This window comes from Melopsittacus undulatus, chromosome 6 (genome assembly GCF_012275295.1).
Source record: "Melopsittacus undulatus isolate bMelUnd1 chromosome 6, bMelUnd1.mat.Z, whole genome shotgun sequence".
Classification (NCBI taxonomy): Eukaryota; Metazoa; Chordata; class Aves; order Psittaciformes; family Psittaculidae; genus Melopsittacus; species Melopsittacus undulatus.
Genome location: NC_047532.1, coordinates 30,321,416 through 30,348,674, shown reverse-complemented (window position 1 = coordinate 30,348,674; position 27,259 = coordinate 30,321,416). Strand labels below are relative to the sequence as shown.

The window sequence follows — 27,259 nt, the reverse complement described above, 5'->3', positions numbered from 1 at the left end:
GGCGGAGGTGACACGTTCGGGACCAAACCGGCCCCAGAAACGAGCAGAAACAGTAAACCGAAGCGGGGCGCCCTCCGCTGGGGGAGCCTCGGCGCCACCGCCCCCCGCAACCCTTGGCGGGCAGGGGCGGAGCTAAGGTTCGGCTCCGCCCACCCCGCGCGGCGGTGGGTGGTGGCGGCGGTTGCCGTGGCGATGGCGCCTTGCCGGCGGCCGGTTGGCTGTTGGGCCGGCTGACGGCGGGGAGGCGGTGGCGGGGCGGTGGGACGGGGAAGATGGCGGCGGCGGCGGAGGAGGTGGAGGCGGCGGTGGCGGGGCGGCGCTGAGGAGGCCCGAGGCGGGCTGAGGAGTGGCGGGGCGGGCGGGCGGGGGCCCATGTGTTGCGGCGGCCCCCCCCCGCCCCCCACTACCGGCGGCGGCGGCGGCCCCTTAGCAGCCAGGCGCCGCTGAGGCGGCTCCGCGGGCAAAGAGCGAGCGCGGCCCCGGCCCGGCGGCGGCAGGATGAAGTTCGCCGAGCACCTCGCAGCGCACATCACCCCTGAGTGGAGGAAGCAGTACATCCAGTATGAGGTAGGGCCGCGCCGCTGCTTCTGACCGCTCCGCTGTGCCTCTCGGCGGGGTTTGAATGTCCCCCGTGCCTTCTCGGGGCAGAGCGGTCGGTTCCCGGGAAGTGCCGCCCGAGAGGCATGGGTGTCCTCCAGCACACAGCGGCCGCCAGCCGTGCGGCGGGGGTGCGAGGCAGCTCCCCTGCTCGGCGGCGGTGCCGGGCGGCCAGCGGCTTCCCGCTTGTTTGTTCGGCTGGAGGACGGTGCAGAGGGAACGTGTTTATTCGCCTCGGGGAAAGGTTCCGGCTCTTGCCGCCCACCAGAGCTCGAGACCGCGAGAAGGAAAAGCGCTGGGTGGCCGGTTAATGAATTAATTGGTGCCGGTAACCTTTCGGTGCGGGGCGAAGGTCAGGAATGATGTAGAGCCGGAGAGACCGCGGTCGGGGGCTGCGCAGCGCACGGGTCCCGGGCGTCTCCGGCGGGCCCGGCCGCAGCCCCTGGCGCAGCCCCGCTGCTGGCAGCACCGTTTTTCAGCACCACCGCCAGTTCTCCGTGCCGGCAGGCAGAGGAGGGGTGACTTTGAGAGGCGGCTTAGCCTCCAACTGCGGCTCCAAGGGCAAGACCCAGGGGCGAGCTGGCGAGGCAGCACCCACCGCCTCTTAGCCGGAGGCCAAGCCTTCCTTTCCTGCAGGCGTTGCCCTGTGAAGGGCCACAGGCTGGTCTGGTAATGCTAACAGCTTACCTGAGTGACTCAAAATACGGCAGTAAACCTGGCAGCGACTACCTTTTTGTTTTTTAAACACGGCTAGCGGGGTTGCTATTTCGTACTTGCTTTCAGGTGAACCGCGCGAATCGGGACATTTATGAACGCTGTTTACACAAAGTTCTGCTGCATTAAGTATGAATTATTTGCATAATTCAGCTTTTCAGGTTTTATTATGCCAACTATGTAAAGGTCACAGTGTTTCAGATTTATCACAATGGTGCTTGACTTCAATTTAACTAGATGAAGCTGAAGGTGGTTATTTGCAGCAAAACCATTTCCTATTTCAGCATTAGCAGTAAGTGTTTGGTGCTAGTGATGTTGGTCTTTTCCACAAGTAATAATTAAACCTAGACAACAGAAAGCTGATTATACCAGACCTATGATCAAAACTTCTTGATTGAGTCAGTCAAAACCATGCAACATTTGTTATCATTTGAAAGCCCAATTTGAAGAGTATTTTCTCTCTAGAACTATAATAGCAATTTATTTCTGATAGCCCTATTAATCTCTCTGCGTTTGCAAGGAAAATCACATGTAACTTACCTTGCTTTGTTGTAATGCTGAACTTGAAAAGTTTATATCTGCTATTTGACTGTCCCTTTGTTTTCCTTTACCCGACTGCAAAGGAACGGATGTTTAAATTAAAACTGCAGCTGGATTAGACTTTTTTGCAAAGAAATTGCAATTTCTTTGAATTATGTGGAGAACTAGATGACCAAATAATGCATCAGTCTTTGAGAGGAGGAAAACCATTGTCTTAATAAAGTACCAGCTTAGCTCTGCATCATATCTCTGATGCATTATCCATGCAATAGTTGTTTTCTGTTCCAGGAAATGGAAAACTTGCCTGTTTATCTAAGAGAAGGTTTGGTGGTGGGTTGGAGGTGAAGGAAAGGAGGAAATAGGCTAAAGATTTGGCTGCATGCTGACCAGGCAGGTGTAGAGGGAGGGTAAAGGAAACCTCAGTGAATTATAGCATCTTGATTAATGTGAGAGGAACTCTGCTGCTTATCAGTTACTCTTTTCATTTTAGGAGGTTAACTATCAGATGTTTTAACTAGGGCAGTATAATGATGTCATTCTCCTTTCCCCCATCCCAATACAAAATAAAGGTAGATTTCAGTAAAAACTTCCTTCAAGTTGTTACTCTTTCTAGACTTCAAGTAATCTCCTTGAATAAATGTCTTAATGTAGAGTGAATGAAAATTTAAAACCCATCCACATTTTTAGTAAAAAGCTTCAAACCTCTTTGTTTCCCTTGCTGCAGCTGGCTGAATGTGAGTCAACCTCTTGCTCATGCATATTACAGTAGTGGAATTGCCTGGCATTTATTATTCAATAACTGGTGGCCATGAGGGTGTGGTGTGTAGAAGGCTGGCGCTACCCTGGTTTACTTGTTGATTATACTTGAGGCAAAAAGCATACTGCCCTCCTTTTTCAAGAAAAAAAATGTGGTTGTTGATTAGCAAACGTAAAGGCAATAGCTATTTGTGTGCAGTATTGCTTACAGCGTGCATCATAGTAAAATTAAGAAAAAAGTATATTTAATAGCATTACAGTGTTTTTTCATCTGGCAGTTTGTATCTTTTCCTTCTTAATTAAAACGGTAACCAAGCACTGTTACAGAGGGGGATCTTGCTGTGTAAGATTTTAACTCTGAAAAGATTATTCCTGTTTCCAGGAACTTCCTGTGTGAAGTTCAATATGCTGATAAAAGGACTACAGGGTGGCATAGAGGTGGCTTACTTTAAGTCATTCTGCATCGTAAAGCTTATATGTAGTCTTATTTTGGTGTTATTTCCACTGGAGAGCAAGTAACTCGGGCAGTCAGACAGTCCCAAACTGTAGTAAGACCCAGGTAACCTCTGAGATCTTCACCAAACTGTCTTTGTTTTGATAGGATGGACTGTGGCTGCAAGGAGCTTTGCCTCCCATAAATTGCCAGTTAGACTAGGAGTGGGGTGTAGTGTGTTGCTGATAATGTTGCGTTTTGAATACATAAAAACATAGTTTCATTTTCAGATGGTCTTTAACAATTTACAGTCCACAGGGTTCTTACCATTAACTTAATCTTTCCCTCCAACAATAATCTGTTGAAGTATTATAATTGTGCTAGTAGGAGGTATGGAAGAGGCCTGAGCTTAAGGCAGATACTTGGTCAAGTGGAAGTGCTTTAGAGAGAGAAATCTACTGATTTTCTTTAAACTGGCAAAAAAGGAGGTGTATTTTGATAGCTGTGGTTTAGATTCTTTTCTCTGAGACAAAGCTCAGCAGCAACAATTACTGTATGCCTGCTTTTTGAGAAAGAGCACTGGGCTTGTAGAAGAGAGGAAAATTGGTGACATACGCTGTTCTGTTTCATTCAGCTTTTCACAAAGGCATTTGCCATGGCTGAGTCAATGTTGAGATGGAGCTTTACACAAATTTTGATTGACTTGATTTGACTTTCCATTCCAAATTTCTATTCTAAAGATTGCGTGAAAGCATGCAAATTGTATGTCACATTCACTACACAAACTCCATTCCCAACCAATGTTTTTTGAAACCTAAGACACTATAAGTGATCAGGAGGATTTTATATAAGAACTAGTGGCAATAACATAATACATGATCCCAATGTAAAGAAGCATTTCTGCTGTTGAAGTACTGAGTGTCATTATCAGAGTACTCCCTGGATGTGATTGAGTTTAAAACAATGTATTGACAAATGCTTAATTTGTGGAAATGCTTGTTAATTATTTTAAATGCTAAATATGCCAGGTTTAAACAACTTTTGTCCTATTTCAATGGCTGTCATCAAAAAGCTTCCTATTTGTTAAAAGTAATGCTTCAGGTTTCTGTACTTGCTATCTTCTCTGTGCAAAGACTGCAGTGGTTTTAAGGGTGTGTGCCTGGCCCATAAAGGCTGCCACACACGTGTACCTGGGCACTCTGCTCCTCCAGCTGCTGCGCCTGCAGTGTGGAGCAGGCATGTTCCCACCATGCAGCTGAGCAGTAACACATGGATGTGCCCTGACCTTGGCAGCGGTGAGATTTGCTCACCTTGTTTTAGGGAATCTGGCAGTGTATCTTCTTCTGTAAAGTCAGTAGCCTTTTCTTAGACAAATTACTGCTTCAGCATGCATTGCTTCTATGCACTTCTTAAAACCTTCAGGTTTGGACTATTCATTCGCTCTTCAGTTCCTTTGGTGTAAAGATAACATACAAAACCAAAGAAATTCCCATATTTGTGTGTCAGACAACAGAATTCTCTTTTTCACATAATCAGCACTGAACAAATTCAGATGAATTCTCAGATGCTTTTTTGCTTAAGAGCGTGCTTTACTGCATTTAATGTGCTTTTGGGGGGGGTTACTAGTTCTCTGTTTATCCACAAGCCATGCTGCAGATTTCCTTTGCTCTTGTGTCCAACTCTGGACTGCTTTTCGGAGAAAGAGGAGAGCATTGTTCCATCTGCTCAGACTTCTAAATGGAAGTGTACGTCTGCATGTCTGGCTGATGGAAACTTGGTGGAGTTTTACAGTTGCCAGATGGCAGTTTTGTTTCAGTTAATCTGGCCTGAATTTGCTTATCTGGATGCAGAAGTCTGATGGTATTTTCAAAGAAAAAGTGCTTTATGCCTTTGAAATTGCAGCATCTGGGAAAGAAGGAGAATCAGAACTTCAGTTATTACAGGTGCAAAGTCCATGGGAGAGATGGGTAAAAGGTATGAGCAGGTGACTTTTATTCCTTCTTAAGGAGACTCCAGGCTTTAAGTACTTTTGCCTTTGGAGAAGAGAAACAGGTTATGAAGTTTCAGAAACTAATTTCTGAGATGCAGCCTTCATCAGGAAGTAGGAGGGGAAAATGAAACTGATAGCTGAGGTAGCCTGCTTGCCTTTAGAGTCTCTCTTCCAGAAACAGGCTTTCAGTTTTTGGGAGGTAGCCAATTCTGCTCGTCAAGCCCTGCTTCATGATAGGCAGTTCACACCCAGGCTTGCCACCTCCTGACACAAATCTGTTGTGCTATTTCACTATTTGTCCTTCTGTGTGTTAGCGGACGAGCTTAGAAGAGCATGAGCAGTTTGAAAGCTACTCATTTAAAACAACATTTTGTTTGAGTGCTTTAGGGTTTTTGTCCTTGAATTTGTTCACTCTTAAGGTTTGTCAGGCGCATTTTTAAGTCTGTTTTCTTTCAGCCTTTTTTTTGTTGTTGGTATTGTTCTCTGATACACATTTATGCAAATTTTCCACGAGTCCTAAGTGTATCGCAGCACAAATTAAAATAAGGGAATAATCCTTTTTGTCTGGGGTTCTAGGGCAGAAAGAGTATATCTTAACTTTTGAAATTGTCAGTGATATATAGCTTCTTGGAACAATAATTTATAGAATTCTATATCTAGAGGAATAAGTACTTTAGCTGTGAAGGAATAGTGAACCTTTCACTCGGAGGTTATTGGTTTACTCTGATAGGTCAGGTAAGCAGTAACAAAATCTGTCGTGCAGCTGCCAGATTGTAATATATCAGTCTGCATGGAGAGAGGTCTGTGAGGTGACTGACACCTTCAGCTTTCAAGATTTAGTGCAGAACTCTCTGTGCTGTGATCCTTTTTTATTTATTTATTTATAATGGTTGATAAAACCAGAGATAGGAATTACAGTGTGAGTTTACCTCTGTGTGGATTAATGGATGGCATTCTTAGTACAGTGACTTTCAGTTTGCTCTCTCTTCAGGTTTGTTTATCCTATGTTTTGTGGTTGTGGCTCATGGAAAAAGTTACAGGTAGGCAAGGGTGAGAAGTGGGATGACAAAGGTGGAAGGATTTTTGCCCACTTGGTACATGGAGGCAGATCATGTGCTGCTGACCAGTGAGTGAGTCATGGGAGGAGGAAAAAGGACTGAAGTGACTAGCATTCAAGAGGCATTTTAGAAAAGAACCAAGGGTAGAGGAGAGTTGTGCCACTGGAAGGAGGATCATTTAGCAGAGACTTAGTTGAGAAAACAATTATGCAAGTGACCTTTGTTGGGACCTCTGTGGACTCAGGAGTCAGACCTTTGAGAGATGTCTGAGCTGCTGGTGTAGCCTGCCACCTAGGATATCTTGTGATAAACAGACGTGTCCTTTAGACCTTATATTTACCGAACAGGATTGTAACCACCATGTTACAACAGAGCTGAGTTTTCAGCTGCTGAGTTTGTGGGGGTTTTTGCCTTGAGGGTATTAGGTTATTTGCTGTTTAGGCTCTGATGTTTTGACCTGGGGCATGATGACACAAAAGATGGTAAAAGCAGAGATGTAGGAGTATAGAAATATATATGTTGGGAAGCAGACAGGAGAGAAGCAAACTAACAAGACCTGAATGACTTCAGCTAGATTTCTGTGGGCTCAGAAGTGAGGGAATAAAATCTAGGTTTTGCAGCAGCTGCATGTGAAGCACACTCATGTTCAGTATGTGCATTAAGATGCCTGTCTTTATCAGATGATGCAGGGTGAGTGTAAACAAATACCTTTGCAATAGGAGTGGGTCCTTCCTGGTGGCTTCTAATTCCAGAGTTATTTAAAGTTACTTGTTCAGCCATTGATCTGAAATCATTTAATTCTTGCTTGCACTTGTGATGTGTGAGAGAGCAAATCGTTAGTCTGTGTCTGGAATAATAGCAGCATCTTAATAACTGTCTGAAAAGAGGCCTTTGGAAAAGGAGCTGTAAGTGATAAGGTTTTTGATGCAGTGCCTCACTCTTTGCTCTGGTAACAGGAGTGCTCAGTATTTAGCTGTAGGACCACTTACTTTGCCTCCTAGTCCTTGCTCATCTCTTGCAACCAGCAGTCTGAGTGTGAGTGAGTGGCTTATTCTGTGGTATTTGGGAAGCAGCTCACTGTGCCTCTAGGACCTGAAGATATAGTTAATAATTCTGGCTGGTGTTAATGTTGTCATTTAGTTTCCACCTCAAGAGAAGGCCATCACCCCTGGTTCCCTAATCTCCTTTGTCATGTTGTCTTCAGCTTTTAGAATGTATCTGTATTTCTGTACTTCTATATAATAGTGATAAGAAATCCCTGTGGCTGTTTTTCCTCCATTTGCCTTGACAAACTCCTTTGTGTCATACCACAGTTTTTTTGTTGTGTGTGTAGTTTGTTTTCTTTTTTTAATGTGAAACCTTTAACCTCCTATCAACCAGGAAACATTTTTCCAAAGGAAGATGTTGATACAGTTACAGTAATTTTTATAGGTTAGTAAGGTATCAGACTTTAGTCAGTAAACATGAACTTGTGTTTCTTTCCTTAACAAAAGAACACGCGATAGCACTGGCATCACATACCATAGCTTTCTGTGTAAGTCTGGAGGATAAAAGGGCATTAGTTCCATTTGTTCTCAAGCAGGCCTATCAAAAGAATGTTTTTTTGTTTGTTATTTTAAATATTAACTGTATTCTTTGTTCTTTCTCTCTCCCTCGCAGGCTTTGAAGGAGATGCTATATGCAGCTGTGGACCAGGCCCCTTCTATAGAAGGTAAGGAAACTGTAACAGAGAATCATGTTTTTCTTGGCATTGGGCACTGGACACATAGTCCTGCTACTTTACTGTCCTGAGTCCTCCTAAACTGGTAAACTTAATAAAGTGATGGGCAAATGCCTGGCCTTTCACAGCCTGCATGCTATTTTTGTTTGTTAGAACTCTTTGTCCTCTGTCTTTAGGACAATAAATGTCTTTGTATAGTTGGGGACTTCAGCAGCTGGATTCCTCCTGCTTATAAGGGCATTCACTGGTGGAAGTACTTTCTTCATCATTTGAGAATAGAGTTTTGTTTTCGTGTGACAGCTAGCCACTTTTGGAGATAATTGTGCTAGAGGGATACCAGTTTCTGGTTTGTTACTGGTGATTTCAAATCTAAGAGTCTCATCCTGTTGTTCTGTGTCCTACATGAATGCTGTGCTACCTCTCGTACGTACACGATTATATTTTCTTGTTTGCATGTGTTTATTGCCACTGAGTTCTCCAGATTGTTTTACCACAGCATTTGGTTTTAAGCTCACTGCATTTTGAATAGTTTAATTAAGTGATGATCTGTGTAAAATTTCTCAATAGAGCCCTTTATCTTTCTTCTTCTTTTTATTGTCTTTGAAGTACTGAATAGCTTTTGCCTTTATGTTGCTTCACTCCCTACTTTCTTGCCCTTCGTGTGGTTTTCAAGCTGTTATTTTAACCTCTTTACCTTTATTATTTTCACTTTGGTAGTAGTGCAATGTTTATATCAGTAACATCTTTGGATGGAGCTCTAGGCTTCTTTCTTGAATATTTATTGAGCAGAAGATCAACTGCTGCATCTAGCATAGTCAGTTGGCTAACATCAGTACAGATAGTCACTATTAATGTTAACTTATTAACTACTTGGTGTTGATTAGAATTGGGAGATGAGGTATGACACAATAATGTGGATTTTTTTTCTTAATTTTATTCTACATTGTCTTTGATTAGAGTTCTAAAACAAAAACTGCAGATGTGACAGTCTGTCCTTATACTCTCTAGAAGTGCAATCTTAGCTGAAAACTTCATTGAAGCTATGCTCAGATGAGTATAATCTTTAGGTGTAACCTGACTCTTAGTTGCTCTCTTGATTCATCCTGCTAGTTTTGTTAAATCTATTAACCTTTTCCCTAAAGTGCAGGTTCTAGAACTAGATTTCTAAAGGTTCCGGTCCAAGCATAATCTAAAATATGAGTTATCTTTGGAAAACTGAGGAAAACTTGCCAGAAATACACTGGCAAAAGAGGAAAATCTCTCTTTATTATTTTTGGAGTTGCAAAATTGCTTAAAACCCACCCACAAACCTTTTTCCCCAACAGTACAAAACCAGTTTTCTAGCTAAGAGGAACTAAAGTGATTTGTGTGGGCCAAACAGACTATTAAGAAGACACAAAGACAACTTACTAATTTTGTTGAAAATCCAGCATTAGTTTTATGGTAGAGTGGAGCACTTAAAGACCTTTTTTTCTGTTTTTTTTTTCCCTTCCTTTCTTTCTTCTGTTCATCATTTTATTATTGACAATGGGAGCAAATGGTGTCTATGCTAATAATTTTTTAGTCAAATGTCTGAATGTGACTTACTAAGTTTTGCATGTGGTACCTAGAATTTCAAGGCAGGATTTTAGTTGCTAGGTGTTGAACTCTGAAGTGCTGTAATTCAGCATTTTGATTTCTTTTTTTCAGTGCTTGTGGTATACTGATATTCTGTAATGTGCTGTGATGTCTGTGTGCAAACATATTTGGCAAAGGAAGAAAAAGTGAAAAATAAACTGGTACAATATTATAGTTATGCTCTTTTAAATGTGAAAAGAATTACAACTTGTGCTTCTACCTCTTTTAATGGTTTTAAAACCTCAACAAAAGGAAAGTAATGACTTTACATAAGTAGAAAAATGTTCTATTTATTTTTGCAGGGCTTTGGTCTCTTCCTCTGTACAGTAGAAAATGAAGTAATCCAAATTGTTCTGAACCAATCATATTAAACTGTCTTCCCTGGCCACCTCTAAGTAGAGAGCAGCTGTACTGATCCCTTCCCCTTTTGTTCGTTAAGAGAATATGAGTATGTGCATAGCAGTTGGATTATTTTTAAAGTTTGTTTTCAGTGTGCTGCTTCCCTCTCTTTCTCTCTGCTGAGTCTGTTTTGCTTTTTAGTCTTTGGGGTCCCTCTCTGAAAATTACATGTTGCTTAGGATGGGGCAGGCTATTTGTGCTGGAGTGGCAGAGCTGTCTGTATGGGCAGATCTGAGCCAGTGGATTCTTCTGCTGTTGCCTATAGGAGTGCAGAGGTGAGAAGGAGAATGGATGGCTTTCCATGAGCTGTAGCTTTAAGGAAGGCTTGTGCTGAAAAATGGATCAAGACCAGGCATTTCTCCATGCTTGTTGCTTACTTCCTTCTTCTTTAAGCCCTTCTGTCCTTGTTTGTAGAAGCCTTAGGCCAGAATTAGTGTACGATGGCATATAAACTGTGCCCGAAACACAGCTCTAGTCCCTACCAGAGGAGATGGAGCAAGTTCCTTGAACTTCGTGGGGGATGCAGCAGCTATTGTTGGGGGCTGGCTGTTGGCCTGCATGTTTTCATTTTAATATGGATTTTGCAATGGGTACTTCTGTGTCAATTTAAGCTTAGCGCAGAAGCTACAGGAGTGCGCTACTGAAAAACAGTTTATGAGCCTTATGTTATCTTGCTTTAGATTGATCTAACTAACCCTGCTTTCTAGTTGATCGCTGACATGCTGTAGACATGCACAGTTGATTTTGATTTGCCTTACATGTATTGTAAAGCTGTTACATGGGACTGTGGAGGGAGCTTTGTGTACCAAAACCTAGTTCTTACTCTGCTTGGCTGGATGTTCAATTCAGGACTCGTGAATGAGTTTCTTAGATTTCTGTTGCAGGATGCTTATGTCAGTTGGTAAAAATTGTATGCATGCAGAAATGCTTTATATTGCTTAGTAGTATACTGGGAGCATTTTGGAAAGTCTTTAAAATAAAAAGTGCTACCCTACTAAGGCATGCTGTAAGTAATAGGCAAGGCAGGTAATAGGCAAACCATCCATCATTAATAGCTTTCACTGCGTTTGTAGATAGGAATCTCCTGTTTGTGGTTGGGATGTGGATAAACAAAGCTAACTTCAGAATGACTCTTAAACTCTGCAACTGATGGTGCTAGTGCTACTTTAGTGGATAAAGTGTTGCTGGGAAGAGGATTTTAGCTCTAAAGTGTGCAATTTTTACTCTGCTCATTGTCTAGTTATATGGTGACTTTGTGCTGCATTGAATTATACCCATGTCTGACTTTTTCTGTTTTCAGGTAATAAACATAGACTGCGATGTTAACCAGAAACCAGGTAGAGATCAGTAAACAAAACCTGTCAAGGCTGTGTGATAGGAGGAGATTGTTTATAGCTGTCCCCTGACACTACTGCAAGGTGCTGTGACTCCCTGTGTTTCATGAGAATGACACCAGACTGTATGCATGTCTGTCTTGGCAGTTGCTAGCTGTACACATAGATTTCTTTAATCTGTTCAAAGATACAAAGTAGTCAGCCAGGGGGTAAGGGGGAGGGAAATGTAACAACAGTTTTCTGTATGCCAGTGATATTCCTTCAGATGCTCATAATCTTTTCACAAGGCTTTCCCCTAGTGAAACTTGCATCATCTTTCCACCTGAGTAACATCTGTACCAAATTAGTGTTTAGTCTGTTAATTCAGTCTCATACACATCAGTGGAAAAAGTGCCAAATAATGCTTGATTCCCAGCTGTATGATGGGACTTGAATTTCTGAAGAATTCTTTGATGTGTGTTTGCTTTGTTAGCTGTTTGTTACGTGCTGCTTTGTGTGACTAGAGCAGTCTGGATGAGCTGATGCTGCCATGATGTTATTCTCAGCTTCTGAGTCTTCATGGCATGGCAGAAAGGCCTGCACGCAAGCATGTCAGGTGAATGTGGGCAGGCACCATTCCTTGACTCTGAACTACCTTTAAGAAGAATTTATGACAATTTAAACCGAGCAAGTGCTTGTTTTCTCCAAGGTAGAATGTGCAGTATTGCAAAAGTGTAAAATACTGACCTCACCATAAGCATGTCGATATTTTTTTTCTTCCATTCGTTGTTGCTTCCTCTGCTTCCTGTCCCATTTGTCACCTAAGGAAAACAGGTTACTGGACCACTGTTGCTTGGAGCCCTCCCAATTATTCCACTTGGTGAGCAGATGTGTCGGTATCTCCCCAAGCTCCTTACGATGCGACTCTTCCCAGCTGCAATGGAGATGAAAGTGTGGCTGTAAATTATTCATTCTGATTATCTGCTTGAATGGGCAGGGTCCACTCTAAATATTATTTCCTAGAATTATTTGTCTTTCATATACTGAAATTTGACCTCCCTTTAATACTTACGTAAACAAATGTTGTTTCAATATCAGATGGTACAAGAGTATTCTGTTCTATCCTCTTACGATGGAGATTGCCTATTCTGCTTAACCCCAATCATGAATTCCAGTGGCATCTTTTGAATGAAGATCACTGCCAGTTCAAGGGCTGTGTGGGTCTGGGATGGTGTGACAGTGTAGGAGTGGAGAGTACTGGTGCTTTAAGGTAGAATTCAAACCCCAAATTAATAGGTGATGTTTAAATAACATTTGATTGGTAGGGGGCAAGCTTTAGTGGTAATGGAGATCTGCTGCTGGTACTTGTGAACAGATGACCATATGGATTAACTGCGCTAGATTAGAAAAGCAAGAGGTGCAGTATGGGACATAGTGAGAATGCCAGCACTGTTATTGTATTGTTACACCCCTGTTTCTGCTTTCATTTGCAATGCACTTACCATGTTAACTGACAGCTACAAATCTTTAGTTTGGATTTATTTCTGTTTCTAAACAAATAAAATAGTATTATTTAGGGTGATAAGTAATCTTGGTGAGTAAGCAGGGTGTGGGAAATCACATTCTTTTTTTCCAAAGGAAGTTATGAGGCTGACAATTTTTGTTTGTTATATGCAGATATGCTTTATAGCATTGATCAAAGGCTTATGGCTTGTCTGTATATGTGCAGATGTCCTCTTTTATTTCAAAATAAACATTTATTTCCAACTGTATAAGCTTACTTTGTAGTGGGTTGAGTTTTTGTTTATATGGGAATGTATAAGGCTTAAGGGAGTCTTCAAGAGAACTGCTGCACATCAACTACTGTGAAGCAATCACAAGCAGATTAATGCTTTGTCTTTATTTCATTATGTTGTTGCACACACATAGAAGACATGGGGATCATCAGTGTCCTTCTGAAGCATGCATGCGACTGGCAACTGGTGTCCTGCTCTGTAGATGCTGGTCCTTGAATCTGAACAGTTTGTAGTTCAGCCTGGAGGCCTCACTATCTACAGCTAATCTGTAAACTTGGAAAAAAAAAAAAAAAGAAAACCAAAAAGAGTAAAAATCCCATAACAGTCCTCAGTTGGAGCCCTGATGCCAGGTCAGGTTAGGTATAGAGATAGGGTGATTGAGAGTAACTTGTTCATAGTGCAGACAACTGGTCAATACAAGTTTTGATTTTTATCCCTGTTGCATAGACCATAAGTTCTTAAGTTGTGCCATAGGAGTGCATTCAGAGCTCTCTTGGCAGCAGGGAGCAGCCCTTGCTGCTGTTACTAGGGACTGGTGTGTTCAGGGTCCTGGCCCACGTGCAGGTCCTGGTTCCTGAGGGCTGCAAGTTTGTATTTTTGTACCTGGCTGTGAGCCCTTTCAGTTCTCAGAAACCACTTGCTCCAGGAAGTCCGTGGAAGAGTACCCCTGGTGCAGATGGGAGCTTCCCTGGGGCTCTCTAGGCTGGTGTGGGATCATGGTGGGAAGGAGTTTAACAGCTTGATCATGTAGATTACTGTTTCTTTCCGAAGGAAGCTTGTGATTGCGGTTGATTGAAACACTGGACTTCCTCACATTTTCCATTTACCCCATGGGCAGATCCTGGACTGGTACATCACTTCATCCATGTGCACAAGACAGAAAGCTTGTGTTGTTACTGAGCAAGCTTTTTGTGCCTTTTCCTCTGTCTTCTGAAGTGTTCTGGGTGACTTCCTCAGCAGCACAAAAAGCTTTCAGACATTCACATTGGGTGAAGAACTTGAGTCCTAATTGTACCATAAAGTACAGCTTCAAGGCTTAGGGACAGGCAGTTAATTCTTTTGCAGTTTTGTTCTGTATCCTTTTTTTTTTTTTTTTGTTTGTTCTTAAGCATCCTTTGATATTGTGTACTAAGAGGTGTTAAACCCAGGATAATCAAAGAGCTGTCTGTAGCTCAGGAGGTAATAGGGAAAGCTGGGCCTGGTAGCCAAGGCTGTCCCATATGAAAGGGCTGCACCTAAAGGCAGTTTTCATTTGCAGATCTGCAAGCTGCATATTGGTTCACCTGCAGAAGGGCTGTAGATGATTCCTTAATGATCTATGTAGGGTAACAGCAACATCAGAAATGCTCAACTGTGCCTTTTTTCTCTTTTTCCTTCCTGCATTTGATTTCCAGTAATTTAAAAATGTTAATCTGCTACCGTTTTAGTGGTTAGAGGAATTAACAGTGCTTGTAATTTAACTGGTGTGTGCCAGGTTTCATGTTAATGGTCAAAACCTGAGGATTGGAAAATAGAGATTCATAAAGCTTAGAAGATTGACAGACAGTTGTGCTTTCAATGAAGCACTCCTGAGACAACAGTGAAACATCAAACAGCTTTTTGGCTGTAGACATGAAGAAACAGTGCACATGTATATACAAAATGCCAGTATTTATTGCTTTGTTTCGAAAAAAGACTGCACTAGACATCTTAACAGCAAGATTTAGTGTGCGTGTAGGAGGCAGCCTCTGGGTTTCTAGTTATCCTTTGGAGCTGTACTTGAAATGGGTGATTTGAATTATTAAGACAATTAAGATTTTGGATGGGACTATAGCTACTTGGTGAATAATGCAATATGAATTAAATTTGATTGGTTTCTCTTCTCTCTTTAAAAATGCATGCTGTGGGCAAGGGAATGAGCAGAATAATCCTGGAAGGAAATCTGATTCTTCTACATCACAGCTGCTTGTAAGATGCCTTGGAAAAATGGCCAACCTGCCAATACCCCATCCTGACATCTCTGTGTGATGCAGTGGAGGAGCAAAGGCTGTCCCTGGGCACCCTAGAGTAGTCCTTTCAGTTGTGCTACCTTAATCTGCTGTAAGGCTACACCATGCTGTGGTTACCCCAATAACATGAGAAAATGAGAAAGTCTGTCTCTTTCATTAAATGATATTAAAATTAGCAAGGATGTGGTCAGAAGTCAACACACTTTTGAATGTGTTTCCTTTTCCTGATTCCTGAAGTAAAAATGAAGGCTAGTTTTGTGTTTACCTGTTGGTTTGTTTTTTTATACAGTGTATCTTGCAGCTTGACCCCTTTCTAGCAAAAGTAGATAATGAATCAGTCTTAAAATGTAATCATGCTTTTTGTAAATACATAATCTTTTAGTTACAGTGTAAAACTGCAGAATAACAGCATCTTAGTTTTACAATTCCACAGTCAAAAAAGGAGATTAAAAATCTATATTTTATTAAATTTATTATATGGCCATTTAGTTAATATATTCTAGTGTTTTATGCTGCTTTTATTTGGTTTGGTAAACTTTTTTCCCTGAATTAGTACCGCCTAAATATAAAAGTCCAATCCTGTGGTTCTGTTTCTCTGAGCAGCTTCAAGAAAATTGCAGAAAGGTGTATATATAAAGGATATTTTACTAACATGTCATATGACAAGGGTACCTATAGCTCTTTAGTTGTAAGGCAGTAGCACTTTGAGAGTTCTGTGTATTCAGCTAAAAATCATAAAGAAAAATGCAAGAAAGTACATAAATCTAATTTTAAAAATATTTACTGCTCTGTAGAGGAAAGTGACTTTTACTGCAGCAGGCACAGAGTACCACTGGAACGGTGCAAAGCCTGCAGACCAGCACACCCCATTCTGTCTGCTTGTGGGCACCGGTACTTGCATTGTGCACTCAGCAGCTCAACTTCCCTTCTGCAGAGGGGGAAGCCTTGGTTATCTCCTAGGAATGGAAAACCAATTTCTACTTCCTGATGAGAAGCTGACAAGCTATTTGACTTAAGAAGAGAGTCAGGCAATGTGATTGGTAAGAGGGGAATTGTATGCCATAACATACCAATATAAGTGCAATTTATTTTGCATGTGCTATATAGCTCCAAGCACACATTTAGAGTGTGTGAGATTTCTTTGCATGCTGTAATATGAGCTCTAAATAGCAAAAAGAGGCAAATTTAGCATCCAGACTGTTTATAGTCTTGGTTTTATTTTTGTTGTAATCGCTTAGCATGCTTTTATAAATGTTCCTAATGTATTTGTGGGGCAAAGTGCAGAGAAGCTGAAAAGATCAGTGTGAGTGAGCTGTTAATTTGGGATCTGTCTTGTCCCATGGTTGTAGACTTGTTCTGACATTTGGCCAAGGCTGTTATTGTGGTAGCGCCTTTGGTGATGTCCTGTCCTGAACAGCTCTCTGGAACAGCTCTGTGGAACTTCCCAGTTCTGAGATTGAGCAGCTCAGTATCATTGGGCCTGCCTAGTGGTCAGTCCTGTAGTGTGTCAGCATGGGCATCATTGGTCTAAACCACTATTCTTTGTTCTCCTTGTTCCCTGTTCTAGCTAATTGATCACTTACAGGAGTTCAGTGTCAATAACTTTGTATTTTTAATCCTGTGTGTTAGGTTATCAGCAGCATTTACAGTGTGGTTGTTAATCTGAACCCAGGTAAGCGTTTTAAAGGCAGCTCCCTTAAGAGCATAGCTGTAGGAGTGAGTCACAGACAACACAGTAAAATGGGGTAATAATGAGCAGGATTGGCTAATGTACTTAAAGGTAACTTCTGTAAATAGGTTAATGGAATTTGGCTTATACTTCAGTGTTTTGGTACGACATTATCTTCTATAATCAGAGGTAGCAATTAGAAAGTAAGGAAATAAATAATCTGAAAGCCTGATTAGGCATTCTGTGTTACTTCATAGTCCTTTGTGTATGCCAAATGGTCCTTGAGCTCTGCTCAAGTCAAGCCAGTAAGACTTGTTTATGAAAACTTCGTGTTTCACTGGATAAGTCAATAAAATATGGATTGTGCATGAAAATTAGAGCAGCTGGAGGCAGAAAGGCTAGAGACAGGATGTCGAGCTTGTAGGGTTTGCCACACTTCATGAGGCCCATCTGCTGTAATGATACTGTCTGTAAGGTAACTGCTGGTTTTGGTGAGCACTTCAGATTCTGCAAAAATGCCCCATATTAGGTGTGAGTTTTAGCATCATCAGCAATGGGGAGCCTGACACAGCTTTGATACTGTTCTCTTCAGCAGATGTTACTTTCATGGTGAAGCCTCAGGAAGTGACAGACCAGGAGGGAGAGTGAAGTGAAAAGGTGAAGAGATTCATCTGCATGCAACCAATCTGCCAGGAGTGGGCCAGAACCTGGCCCCAAGCTCTTGAAGGGGCTGCAGTGTGCAATGGAGGTTGCCAGACTGCTTTTGGTTCCTGGCTTATGTTTCTGTGTACATGTGGACAGTATTCTTCCCCAGCTGGTGTCTTTGGCTCTAGTGTTAGTTGCACCCATGTCTTCTTATAGTGGAAGATTATTTTGCTACTGCTCTAGTCTCTGAGGCTCTAAAGGTACTGACAGAATCTGCCCCTTCAGTTTTAAAAATCGAAATGCAGCTCAGCTGGAATTGGTCTGTACCAATTTCCCATTCAGTTTCTTCTGCTTTCAGCCAGCTCCTATAGGTTCAATTCCAGCTTTTGTTCTTGGCTGATTGAGCTGGTTTGATGTGGCTGTATGCTAATGCAGTGTTCTAGATGGAGCAGATGTGCACCCGCTCGCTTTCTGGCTGAGGAGGAATTCAGTGTTGGAAGGTGCACGATCTCGGTTTGGACTTGCCTAAGCGCAAATCCAAGTAACGAATTAGTCATCAGACACAATTCATTTCCCTGGGGTCATGAAGAAGGAGGCTGGAAAGCCCAGCTGTCAGTCAAGAATTGCTGATGCAGGAACTCTCACCAGCTGAGAAGATTCTCCCCACCCCTAATAATATAGTAAGGCTAGGTTGCCAAATCCTTTAGTTTGGTATTTCAGAAGCAACACAAGTGCTTTGCACCGTGTGCTTAAAGTCTTTGGTCTCTTTGCCTAACTTAAATAAAAATGTTAACTGTCTGTTTTGAAACCAAAGGCAGCAGACCTTAATTGTAGCAATTCTGCAGTCTTCTCTTCTACATGTGAGGCAATTTTACTGAATCCTATTTATGTGTTAAACAGGGTTTGCCCTCTTCCATTTGTTTCAGGAGTGATTTCATGGTTACTGAGGTATATGGATGATAATGGGATGAGTTTGGGATTTTTCTGCTCTACCACCACCTTATGACCTTGGCTACCATTCTCAGTTTGTTTTTTTTCTCTCTTGTTAGTGTTCAGCTGTAGCACATAGCTCAGGGTGGCTGGTCTCGTGTATGATAATAATTTTCTGAGATATTTTGAAGCTTTACCTGTCAAATAACGAAGATGAATTATGGCATTGTGTGCTGTTTTGTACATGACTAGCTCAACATCTTGTTTGAGATTTTCACTCATATGCAGTGCTTTACTTTTCAGAGTAAGTAGAAAAGGCTGGTATAAGCATTCTTTTCCTGCCTTATGAATTTCCCTATTACAACTTCTATGTATGCTGATCCCTTGGAGAGTTGTTGTTATGGCTCCTAGCCAGCCTGTCAGTTTTTTCTGTTACCTTTGCTGGACAAACACCATGTGCAGCAACAGATAAATGAGTGATTCCCTGCTGTAGCAAGGGGAAGTGATGTAAGAACCTCAAGATTATGGTTAATGCTGTGAGCTTTTGAATGATTTATTTATTTTAAAAATACTGAATAACAATGCTAAAGCTTTCTAAATATTAGCTTTAGTTTGCCTGAACTTTCTGGTACTGGAAGGGCTCTGTTTTTATCAACTGCTATACAGAATTTATTATGAATATTGCAAGAAGCTGGCATTAATATGAAACTGCACTTTATACTTGAATTATTTTCTTTGAATATTTTGCAGTTACTGATTATGCTGCAGTTTGAAAACAGTCTTTTTGTCAAAGTGTAGACTGGAGAATGGAAGTGTTCAGTTTCCAGTACTGTAATGTTGTATAAACTCTATACCAATTACAGGAGATCCCACTTGAAATATTTTATATTGAAATAAAAAAGAATTTTAGTGTTAAATATCACAACTTCATTGAGTTCTCTTACAAATAAATACCCACCAGATCTTAGTTGTCATGTGATTCTATTATTGTGAGATTATTTTAAACAGAGGAAGTAAACCCCAAACATCTCAGAGTCTTAGTTGATGTCAAGTACAGGTTTTCATCTTCTGGGAGTAACTTGTAACTGTGACCCAAAGACGTGGTATTATTTCAATTGATTTTTTTTTTTGCAGATGACAACTTTTGGCTGTAGTGGAATGGAGAAAACTGCCACTATGGGTTCTTTTCCCATTCTTATATTTACTGTTTTTTCAGCCCTTTGGCTAGGGTAAGCTGATATGCCTTGGACTGCTTAAGAACTAGTGTTTTGTCATTCTCTGCTTTTCAATTTTAAGCTTATTTACAGAAATTGGCAAAAAATGAGTAAGTACTTGAAGTGCTATGCCTATTTGCTTGTATGGTGTGGTCTATGGTCAGAGTTGTCAGCTTCTCTGTTTGAAATGTTTGAGTCTTATTTGTGGATTCAGATTTGCTTTTTGTTTTCATTTGGTCACACTGTTCTGTTTTTACTCTTTCAAGACCTATGTTGATGAGTTTGTTTTAATACTGAGTCCTGTTTCTGATCTGTTAAGTTAGAATTCTGTTCTGTTGTGTTGGAAATGAGTGCAGCTGCTTTGCACTTGAAGTTTCTGGATTACGCAGCACTTTTGGTTTTGCGTAACATTGTACTGATCTTTGTTGGACTTAATTTATCTAGGTCTTCAGTTTTCCATGTTGGAGGGTGAGATTATTTGAGTGGAAAACAAAGGCTCAAATGGCTATTTGAAACGTAAAGCAGAGAGCATGCCATCCAAGAGTGCATTTGCTGGTTTTTATCTGATGCCTCTCTTGTACACCATGCTTGGTGGAATTATTTGTTGATGGCAGGTTCATCGTTCAGCTGCAAAGACTGTGGCTGCTTCTGAGAAGAGGCAGAAAACAGGAAGCAGTGTTCACTTTCTGGTTTCATGTCTGTGATGCACCGTGTTTTCTCACCAACCTTCAATTAATCTTCTGTGCATTCCTGCAGTGTGTGGTCAGATCCTAATAAAAATTACCCAATTTAATAAGTGTTCTAAACATTTATTTACAAATATTCTTGATCTTTAAGGAATCTAGTTCTGTTATTTGCTGCTTGGTGCTCACTTTCAGGCTGCAAGATGACTGACTGCAGAATTTGATGGCTCTGTGCATCTGTCTGTTTAAAACAAGCAGTTTTGCAGCTGATCAAAGCAGGAGGATTATGCTGCTGCTGTGGAACTAAACTGGCGAGGTGGGAGAAATGGCAGTTCTGAAGCAGGCCTACCTGAACTGACAGGCTCTTTGGTGTCAGCAGATAATGTGGATAATTTGCTGTTTGTTTTCTTGTTTAGGTTTTGTATTTTTTGAGATGTTGAGCATTCTGTTGGAATATTTATTCTTACGTTTCAAAGCCTAAGCAACTGGGTTACTTTTAACTGAAATCTGTATTCCATATAACTCCATATGCAGTGTAAAGTTTGTCTTTACCTAGCTGTAAGCAATATATGGCATCCTCTGTAGATGTGGCTTTTCAAACACTATTCTTATATAGAAAACAGGGATTTTGTTTTGCACACATGTATTCATACTCTGAATGTAAAACCTGGAAAGTTATGTCTGTTTTATTAAACAGTGTATTTATCCCAGAAATGGAGAAGTATATGAAACTAGTGACATGTTATGGATTACATGTACGGATTACAGTTGCCTTCTGTGCTACAGGTAGGCAGCTGGGTTCTGTTTTCCCATATGTTTCTGGTTTTATAATTTACCAGATATCCTCACCTAAATAGTGTGTATTTACGTAACTATATTCAAAGGCAGCCTTTTGCTTCCTCTCTAGTAATGCTTTTTATTCACCCAAAGTGCACCTGGATGTGTGATAAGAATTTGTTATCAGCCAATATAAACTTCTTAATGTAAAAAGAAATAGCTTATAGAGCAGGTAAACTTTTCACATGTTTTGCATTCAAACATTTAAATTTCTGGTATGTTTGTTTTACAGCTACTCTATGGATGTAAATTTAAAATTATTTGCAAAATACAAAGTACAAGTAGTGTTTGTGATGTTGGATCATTTTTAAAGGCAGATTCTGTTTAATAATTTTCTCTTGTAATTGTGTTTTAATTATAGCTCTCTCCTTACTGCATAGTGAAGGATTTTATGACTGAAATAGGAGTTGGTGTCCCATTCTTTTGACAAGCTGATTTTAAGTCTGTATCTTGCTTTTATAGACTACAATATTTCTTTTGTATTTTTTAGGTAGCTTGTTTAGTGTCTGGTAGATGAAGATGCATGTATGTTCCATACAACTTTAGTGCAAGTGTTTGAACTTGGATTATCTGCAACTGCTGGGGAGTAGAGAAGGAAGAACAAAAAATGTGGTTTTGTTTTTGGATGAGGAGTGAGTGCCTGCAGAAGGCATGGTGCTTGGCAAAGGAAAAAAACAAGACTAATGGTATTGAGCTGTTTCACTCCTTGTGCTCATTAAATTTTGTAAAACTGTTGGAACCATGACTCTCTTACAGAGAAAAATAAAACAATGTGAGTAAACTCAGCCTTTACTGTTCCCCAGTACATTGTTTATATATGACATTGTTTTCCTTAGAATTGTTAAAATAGGTCTGCCTCTTAAGTAACAGCCAGATTGCACCTCATTCCATGATCCATTGCTGTAGCTTTTTTGGTGTCAAAGTTTTCTTATAATGAACTTAATTTTAAGCTTCCCTAGCAGTTGGTGCTGTCAGAGAGCAAGGACATGATAGTCTGCTTATTAGAGACAGCAAGAGAGAGTTTTGTCCTCCTGCTGCTTTGTGCAATGCGTCACAGGTTGCCTGTGGTGTGAGCCCTTTAGGTTTTACATGTTTTACATCTCCCACTCTGCCGTGGGCCCAGTAGAATTTTAGATATTTCACTGTGTATTTGGATTTAAATTTTCTGTATTTAACCTGTTTAAGGTTTGACTTTACTCATTTAAAGCACTTCCTTTTGGGGGAAGGGTGGTGTTTGGTTTGGACTCCGTAGTTAGCTTTAATCAGCAGTGTGGCATTAAGAACTTCATCTGTACAAGCTTGTGGATTTAAAAAAATCTTCCTGGCTTCTCTGTGTTCTTGCCATTTGTGTATGAAAGTCTGTTGGAGCTTTCTCTGATGATGCTGATACTTCATTTGAATATCCTGGAAGTGTTTTCTTATAAGTGAATTTATCCTGTGGAAGAAATTTTAATAATATAGATTTATTATGGCTTTTTTCTTCATTTCTTCCTCAAACCTAGTTGGAAGTTCATGAAATCTGGTAGAGGTTCTAAGACCCTTAAGGACTTGTGTTGTTAAAATGAGTCATTAACTCTTCTAATTATGCGACTTCTAGGGCATGCCTGAGTGCTTCAGGGCAAACATGTATAATAACAGATACATAATACCTGGCCTAAATGAAGGCTTCTCTTTAAATGCACCTGGGCAGCTGGTGTGACTTAAAAATTTTATCAGAAAAAAAAATAAAAGGCACAAAATATAATGATTGGTCAGATGATGATACACCACCGCTGTATATGGGTGGTTTTATTTGCCGGCTGCTTATTTGAAGGGCTGAAAAGCTTGCCACAGAGCTTTTTCCCAAGAGTTAATGGAGGAATTGGTTTGTTGATGCTCTGAGTGCTCCTTTCTCTTATTGACAGCAATAGAGACAGTTTAATAAACTTTATTTACAGCTCCAAAGGCCAAAATATTTTCTCTGTGAAGCACACAGATCTATATTTTCGTGTGATTGATGTAGGCTGATATGGGCAGCTTTTGAAATTCAAACTGCAGGCAGCTTCTGACATCTGTATTGCAGGTAGCTTCTCTGAGGTGGACTTGTAGATAAGGCTGTTGCGTAGGCCTCTTGCAACATTTAATGTCAGAAGGCTGAGCTAAGATGTGTTAATTTTATTAATGAAAGTAAGTTTAAGCAATAATAAAAGGAGCGGTAATCTGTAAAAGTGTGTTTTCAAGAGCAGTAGATCTGAGTCCATTTTCTTTAGTTTCTGTACAGGATGGGAAAATGTCATTAGCTGAAACTAAGAATTAACAGAAGTGTGATTTCCTTACAGTAGAAGAGAAGCTCTTAATCTCATGAAAGCCATAATGTCAGGAGCCCAAAAAACTAGCTTTGTGGGAGAAGTTATATCTGATGTCTTGTCTTGATGGTAATCGTGCAAGAGTTGGGCAGCTCATTGCTATTTAAACAGCAGTGGAGTAACCTTCTGTTAGGCTCAGGTGATAAGTGGCTTTCAACTGTGCTTTGTCACTGAGTGCTTGAAAGGAAGGCATACTGGTACTTTAAAATTTGTTTGGATTTGCTAAACTGGAAGTTTAGTGCACATTATTTATTTGTTGTAGGATCAGGCATTTCTTTTGAAAATGTTTTTAGAAGGTTTTCTTTTCAAGTCTGAGTGAGGGGTAGAAGTTATTGATACATCTGTAATCTGGAAATAAACCTAAAAACTTTCTGTTTGATCTTTTTGAGTCTTGAATGGTACTTACAGGGAGTAATGGAGCTGGTCCCATTGGAACTGATACGAAATTAAGAGCTTTGCAATGCAAGTAAGATCTAAGGACTAAATGCTGCACCACCACCACTCCCCCCATGCTAGTGGGTTATTTTTTTTGTTCCTCTTTTTGCCTTTTGCCACCCTGGAATAGAGAAGTCCCCCGTGACATTTCTCAAAACACAGAGTGCACTTAAGAAAAATGCTCCTGTTAGAGGTTGTAGTATTCTGGAGTGAGCCATGTATTGTTGTGGTTTAATAACCGCAGGATACTTGAACAATACTGAGAGGTGTGTAGAAAACAGCTTACATTTTTTAGTTGTAGGCAAGATCTGTTTTTCTTGCATTTCTTTCAGAGAAACAATCAGGCTCATTAAGATGATTAATTAATGCAGTTTTCTGCCGTTAATCTTTCTGAACACCAGTAGGTGTAGCATGCAGTAAAATCCATTAACATGCCATGACCCTCTGCTAATTGTTAAACTCTGCTCTTTGAACAGCTTGGAACTGAGGTAGGTGCACATAGATTAGTGTGGTAAGAATGACTCCCTCACAAATGAAAAGATTTAATTTGATAAAAACAGATAATAATGCTAGCTCTCATTCTTCAGTTGTTGTTTTACTTGAGTATGTCATTAATGGTATTAAAAGTTATTAAATAGGAGTGAGGAAGGTGTGATACAGAAAGGGAGAAAATAAGTGCATCATCATCATGTAGAACGTTGGCTCTGTGTCAGGCTGATCCATGAGAACTCATTTAAAACTTATTTAAACCTTATTTAAACTATTCGGCATACAGTTCACTGACTTTGGTAAATGAAGATGAAGCTAAAATGAGCACATTCAAGTGTTCAAATAAACCATGGGTTTCACATGAGTATGATTTGAGTTACTCCAGTACAATGGCAGTAAGTATCCAACTAGACTTGCTAACTGAAAGCAGTCTTTCAAAATCTAGTCAAAAGTCTAGTGAGAACTATATACAAATAAATTTTACAGAACCTCTTTTTTACTGTTTTATAGTAGTAATGTGAATACCTGCTTGAAGTGAAAATACGGTATGTCTGAAAAGTTCAGTACATGAACTTCAGGAAGAGTAGGATGGAAGGTTAAGATGACTACAGTGACTAAAACATTGATGGGAGGCAATGCTCATCTCCGGAGTGATGGATAAAATCCATGCAGCTTCATTTAAAATACATTTCTATGGTGCTGTATATGGGTCATGTTGCTGGACATCCATGAAGACAGAGATCTGCTCTTGCCATGCCAGGAAGCCTGATGTTGTGATACAATACTCTGTTTGAATCTCTGTTGCTTTGGATGCTTTTGGTTGTTAACTTTCAGGAAACTTTTTTGAAACTTCTTCAGACAGCTCTAGCTTCAGTGAATATTGAATATTATTTGTCCGATGCAAGCAGTCTGTTATCTGTTTTGGCAGACTTCAGTTAGTATCATTCAAAGGAAAAAAAAATGCTTCCCTCAGTGCTGCAGTTTTTTGCTTTACCATCTTCAAACAAGGTAATTTTGTGGTGTTCATCCACCTGCCCAACTTTCTTATCTATGCAATCCAGGCTTGAGGATTCACTTGCAGACCTCGTATTTGGGGATTTGGAAGGGAGAGGTTGGGGGTTGGAAATAATTTTATCTTGATTATTGGTTACTTTTGCATTTCTTTCATTAATCTTAATTTATACTATATTCTGTTTAAAACTATATTGATTTTTCTGCTACCACAAATGATGGGCATTCTTATACCACTTGAATCTGGTTGGAAGAGACAGTACTTGTGATGGTGTTGTAGGCTTATGCAGGTCTAATGGTTCTGTTCTTTGGATCTCTGCAAGTGTGACTAGGCTTATTTAACAGTCACAATTACTACTGATTAAAAATTGAGTGGTGGAGAGCAAACTGATCTTTCCAGTGTTGTACCTGCTTGATACTTGTGTGTGCCAGCAAACAATAAGGAGCTTTTTGTCTTACGACTGCACTTGCAGCCCAGCTGAGTTATTTGAAACTAATAAGAAATGTTACCACTGAGAAGAGGATGTCTGGTCTTTTATCTTACGGTATTTTCATATTTCAGATGAAACAATTGAGGTTTCTGTTAGTATTGTGGGCAGGTTTTGGCAAAAGCTCTCTGAAGTACTTGGGTTGTATGTTTGCAAACAACTTGAACTGCTTACTTGTCTTGTAACTTGAGAGGAAGAGTGGAGTAGATAGCAGCTTGAAAGGTCTTGTGTGAAGTTAAAAAAGTTATTTGGCTTCTGTAAAAGTGTTATTTGAAGAATGCATAGACTCCTTCCCAGTCTAGGAAAACGTGGGATTCTTCTCTGTCCTGCACAATTACAGCTGAAGGGACTTTGTACTTGAAACTATGGCTTGTATTTAGCAACAGAGCGTAGGAATCTCTGTAACTCTGTAACTTTCTGAAAGTTTGGATCATGTGAGAATTTTCTGTGATAAAACAGTAAAACTGATAATTTTCCAGTAACAATTGGACCATCTTTCACTAAAAACCTCCAAAACTGCAATAAACAACACTTTCAATGGGTCACCTGAAATTTTAGTAACATACTCTTATTGCTAAGCTGTTGTGTTTTGTTTTTTTGTTTTGGTTGTTTGTGGGGTTTGTTTGTTGGGTTGTTTTGGGTGTTTTTTTGAAAGGTTAAGGGGGAAAAGAAAAAATTAGTTCAAAAGCATTCTACACACTTTTTTGGTATCTTAATTCCAGCATTAATTGGGGTTAACTTTAACTCATTAACTCAGAATTGGGATATATTAAGAACTCAGTTTCTTTCTACATATGGACCACATGTGCTACTCTGTACAAAATGAGTGTGAAGCTAATTACCTTCAAATGAAATACAGCACTGCTTTGTGTGAGGGTTTATTTCCTGCTTTCTTGGCATTATGAGGTTCATGATTGAACTCTCTTCCACAGTTTTTGAGCGTATGATCTGGTTTCAGTAGAAGGATGGGAAGGCCTTAGTATTACCTAGCTCCTACACCTTTTTTTGCAGAAAGAGGCTGTTGAGAGACTGGGGTTGGTTCCTTCATTGCTAATAGCTGGGCCTGCATGAGAAAGCAGAAGTAACCTGTGGTATTTCTGGAAGATGAGTTTGGCTTATTGCATTGTGGTGCTGGAAGGAGGTAATAGATATCCATCAGGAACCTGCTTCCATTATTACTTTTTTTCCTGTCTATGTAACAGCTTATTTACTACTGAATAATAGCATAAATCTGGGAGGAAAATAGTTCTGATTCCAGTTCCTTTGTGAATTTCTTGGTGGTTATTCACATATCCAGTAAACTTTCTGAGCATCGGCAAGCTAATCCTACTGGAGATTAATCATCTTTGTGAAATGCTGTATAGTCAGAGAAGGAATTTATTTCTGAGATATTTGGGCTACTCAGAATTGCCAGCTGCACAATCAAAGAGAAATACCTGGTCATAGGTCTAGTACAGGCAGATTCACAAGCTGTTTGTAGTCTCAGAGTCCGGGACTGATTATTTAGAGTAGCTTCAAACACAAGGAAATTTAAATCTAAACTTGATTCCTACACAGAAATTAGATGCCTTTGGAAGTCGAACGCATTCTTG

General features: G+C 40.3%; 1 protein-coding gene across 2 annotated transcripts in view; it reads left to right on the top strand.

Annotated features, from left to right (window-relative positions):
- The first annotated feature begins 406 nt into the window (after positions 1–406).
- The window catches only part of XPR1 (xenotropic and polytropic retrovirus receptor 1), a 112,001-nt gene continuing 85,148 nt past the window's right edge, over positions 407–27,259 (top strand). For both annotated transcript variants that reach the window (XR_004549668.1, XM_034063639.1), the window contains exons 1-2: positions 407–567; positions 7,748–7,799. Coding sequence is in view for 1 of the 2 variants with exons in the window: in XM_034063639.1 (XP_033919530.1) it covers positions 499–567; positions 7,748–7,799 (121 nt within the window). In the remaining variant the exon portion in view is untranslated. The remainder of the gene's footprint in view (positions 568–7,747; positions 7,800–27,259) is intronic.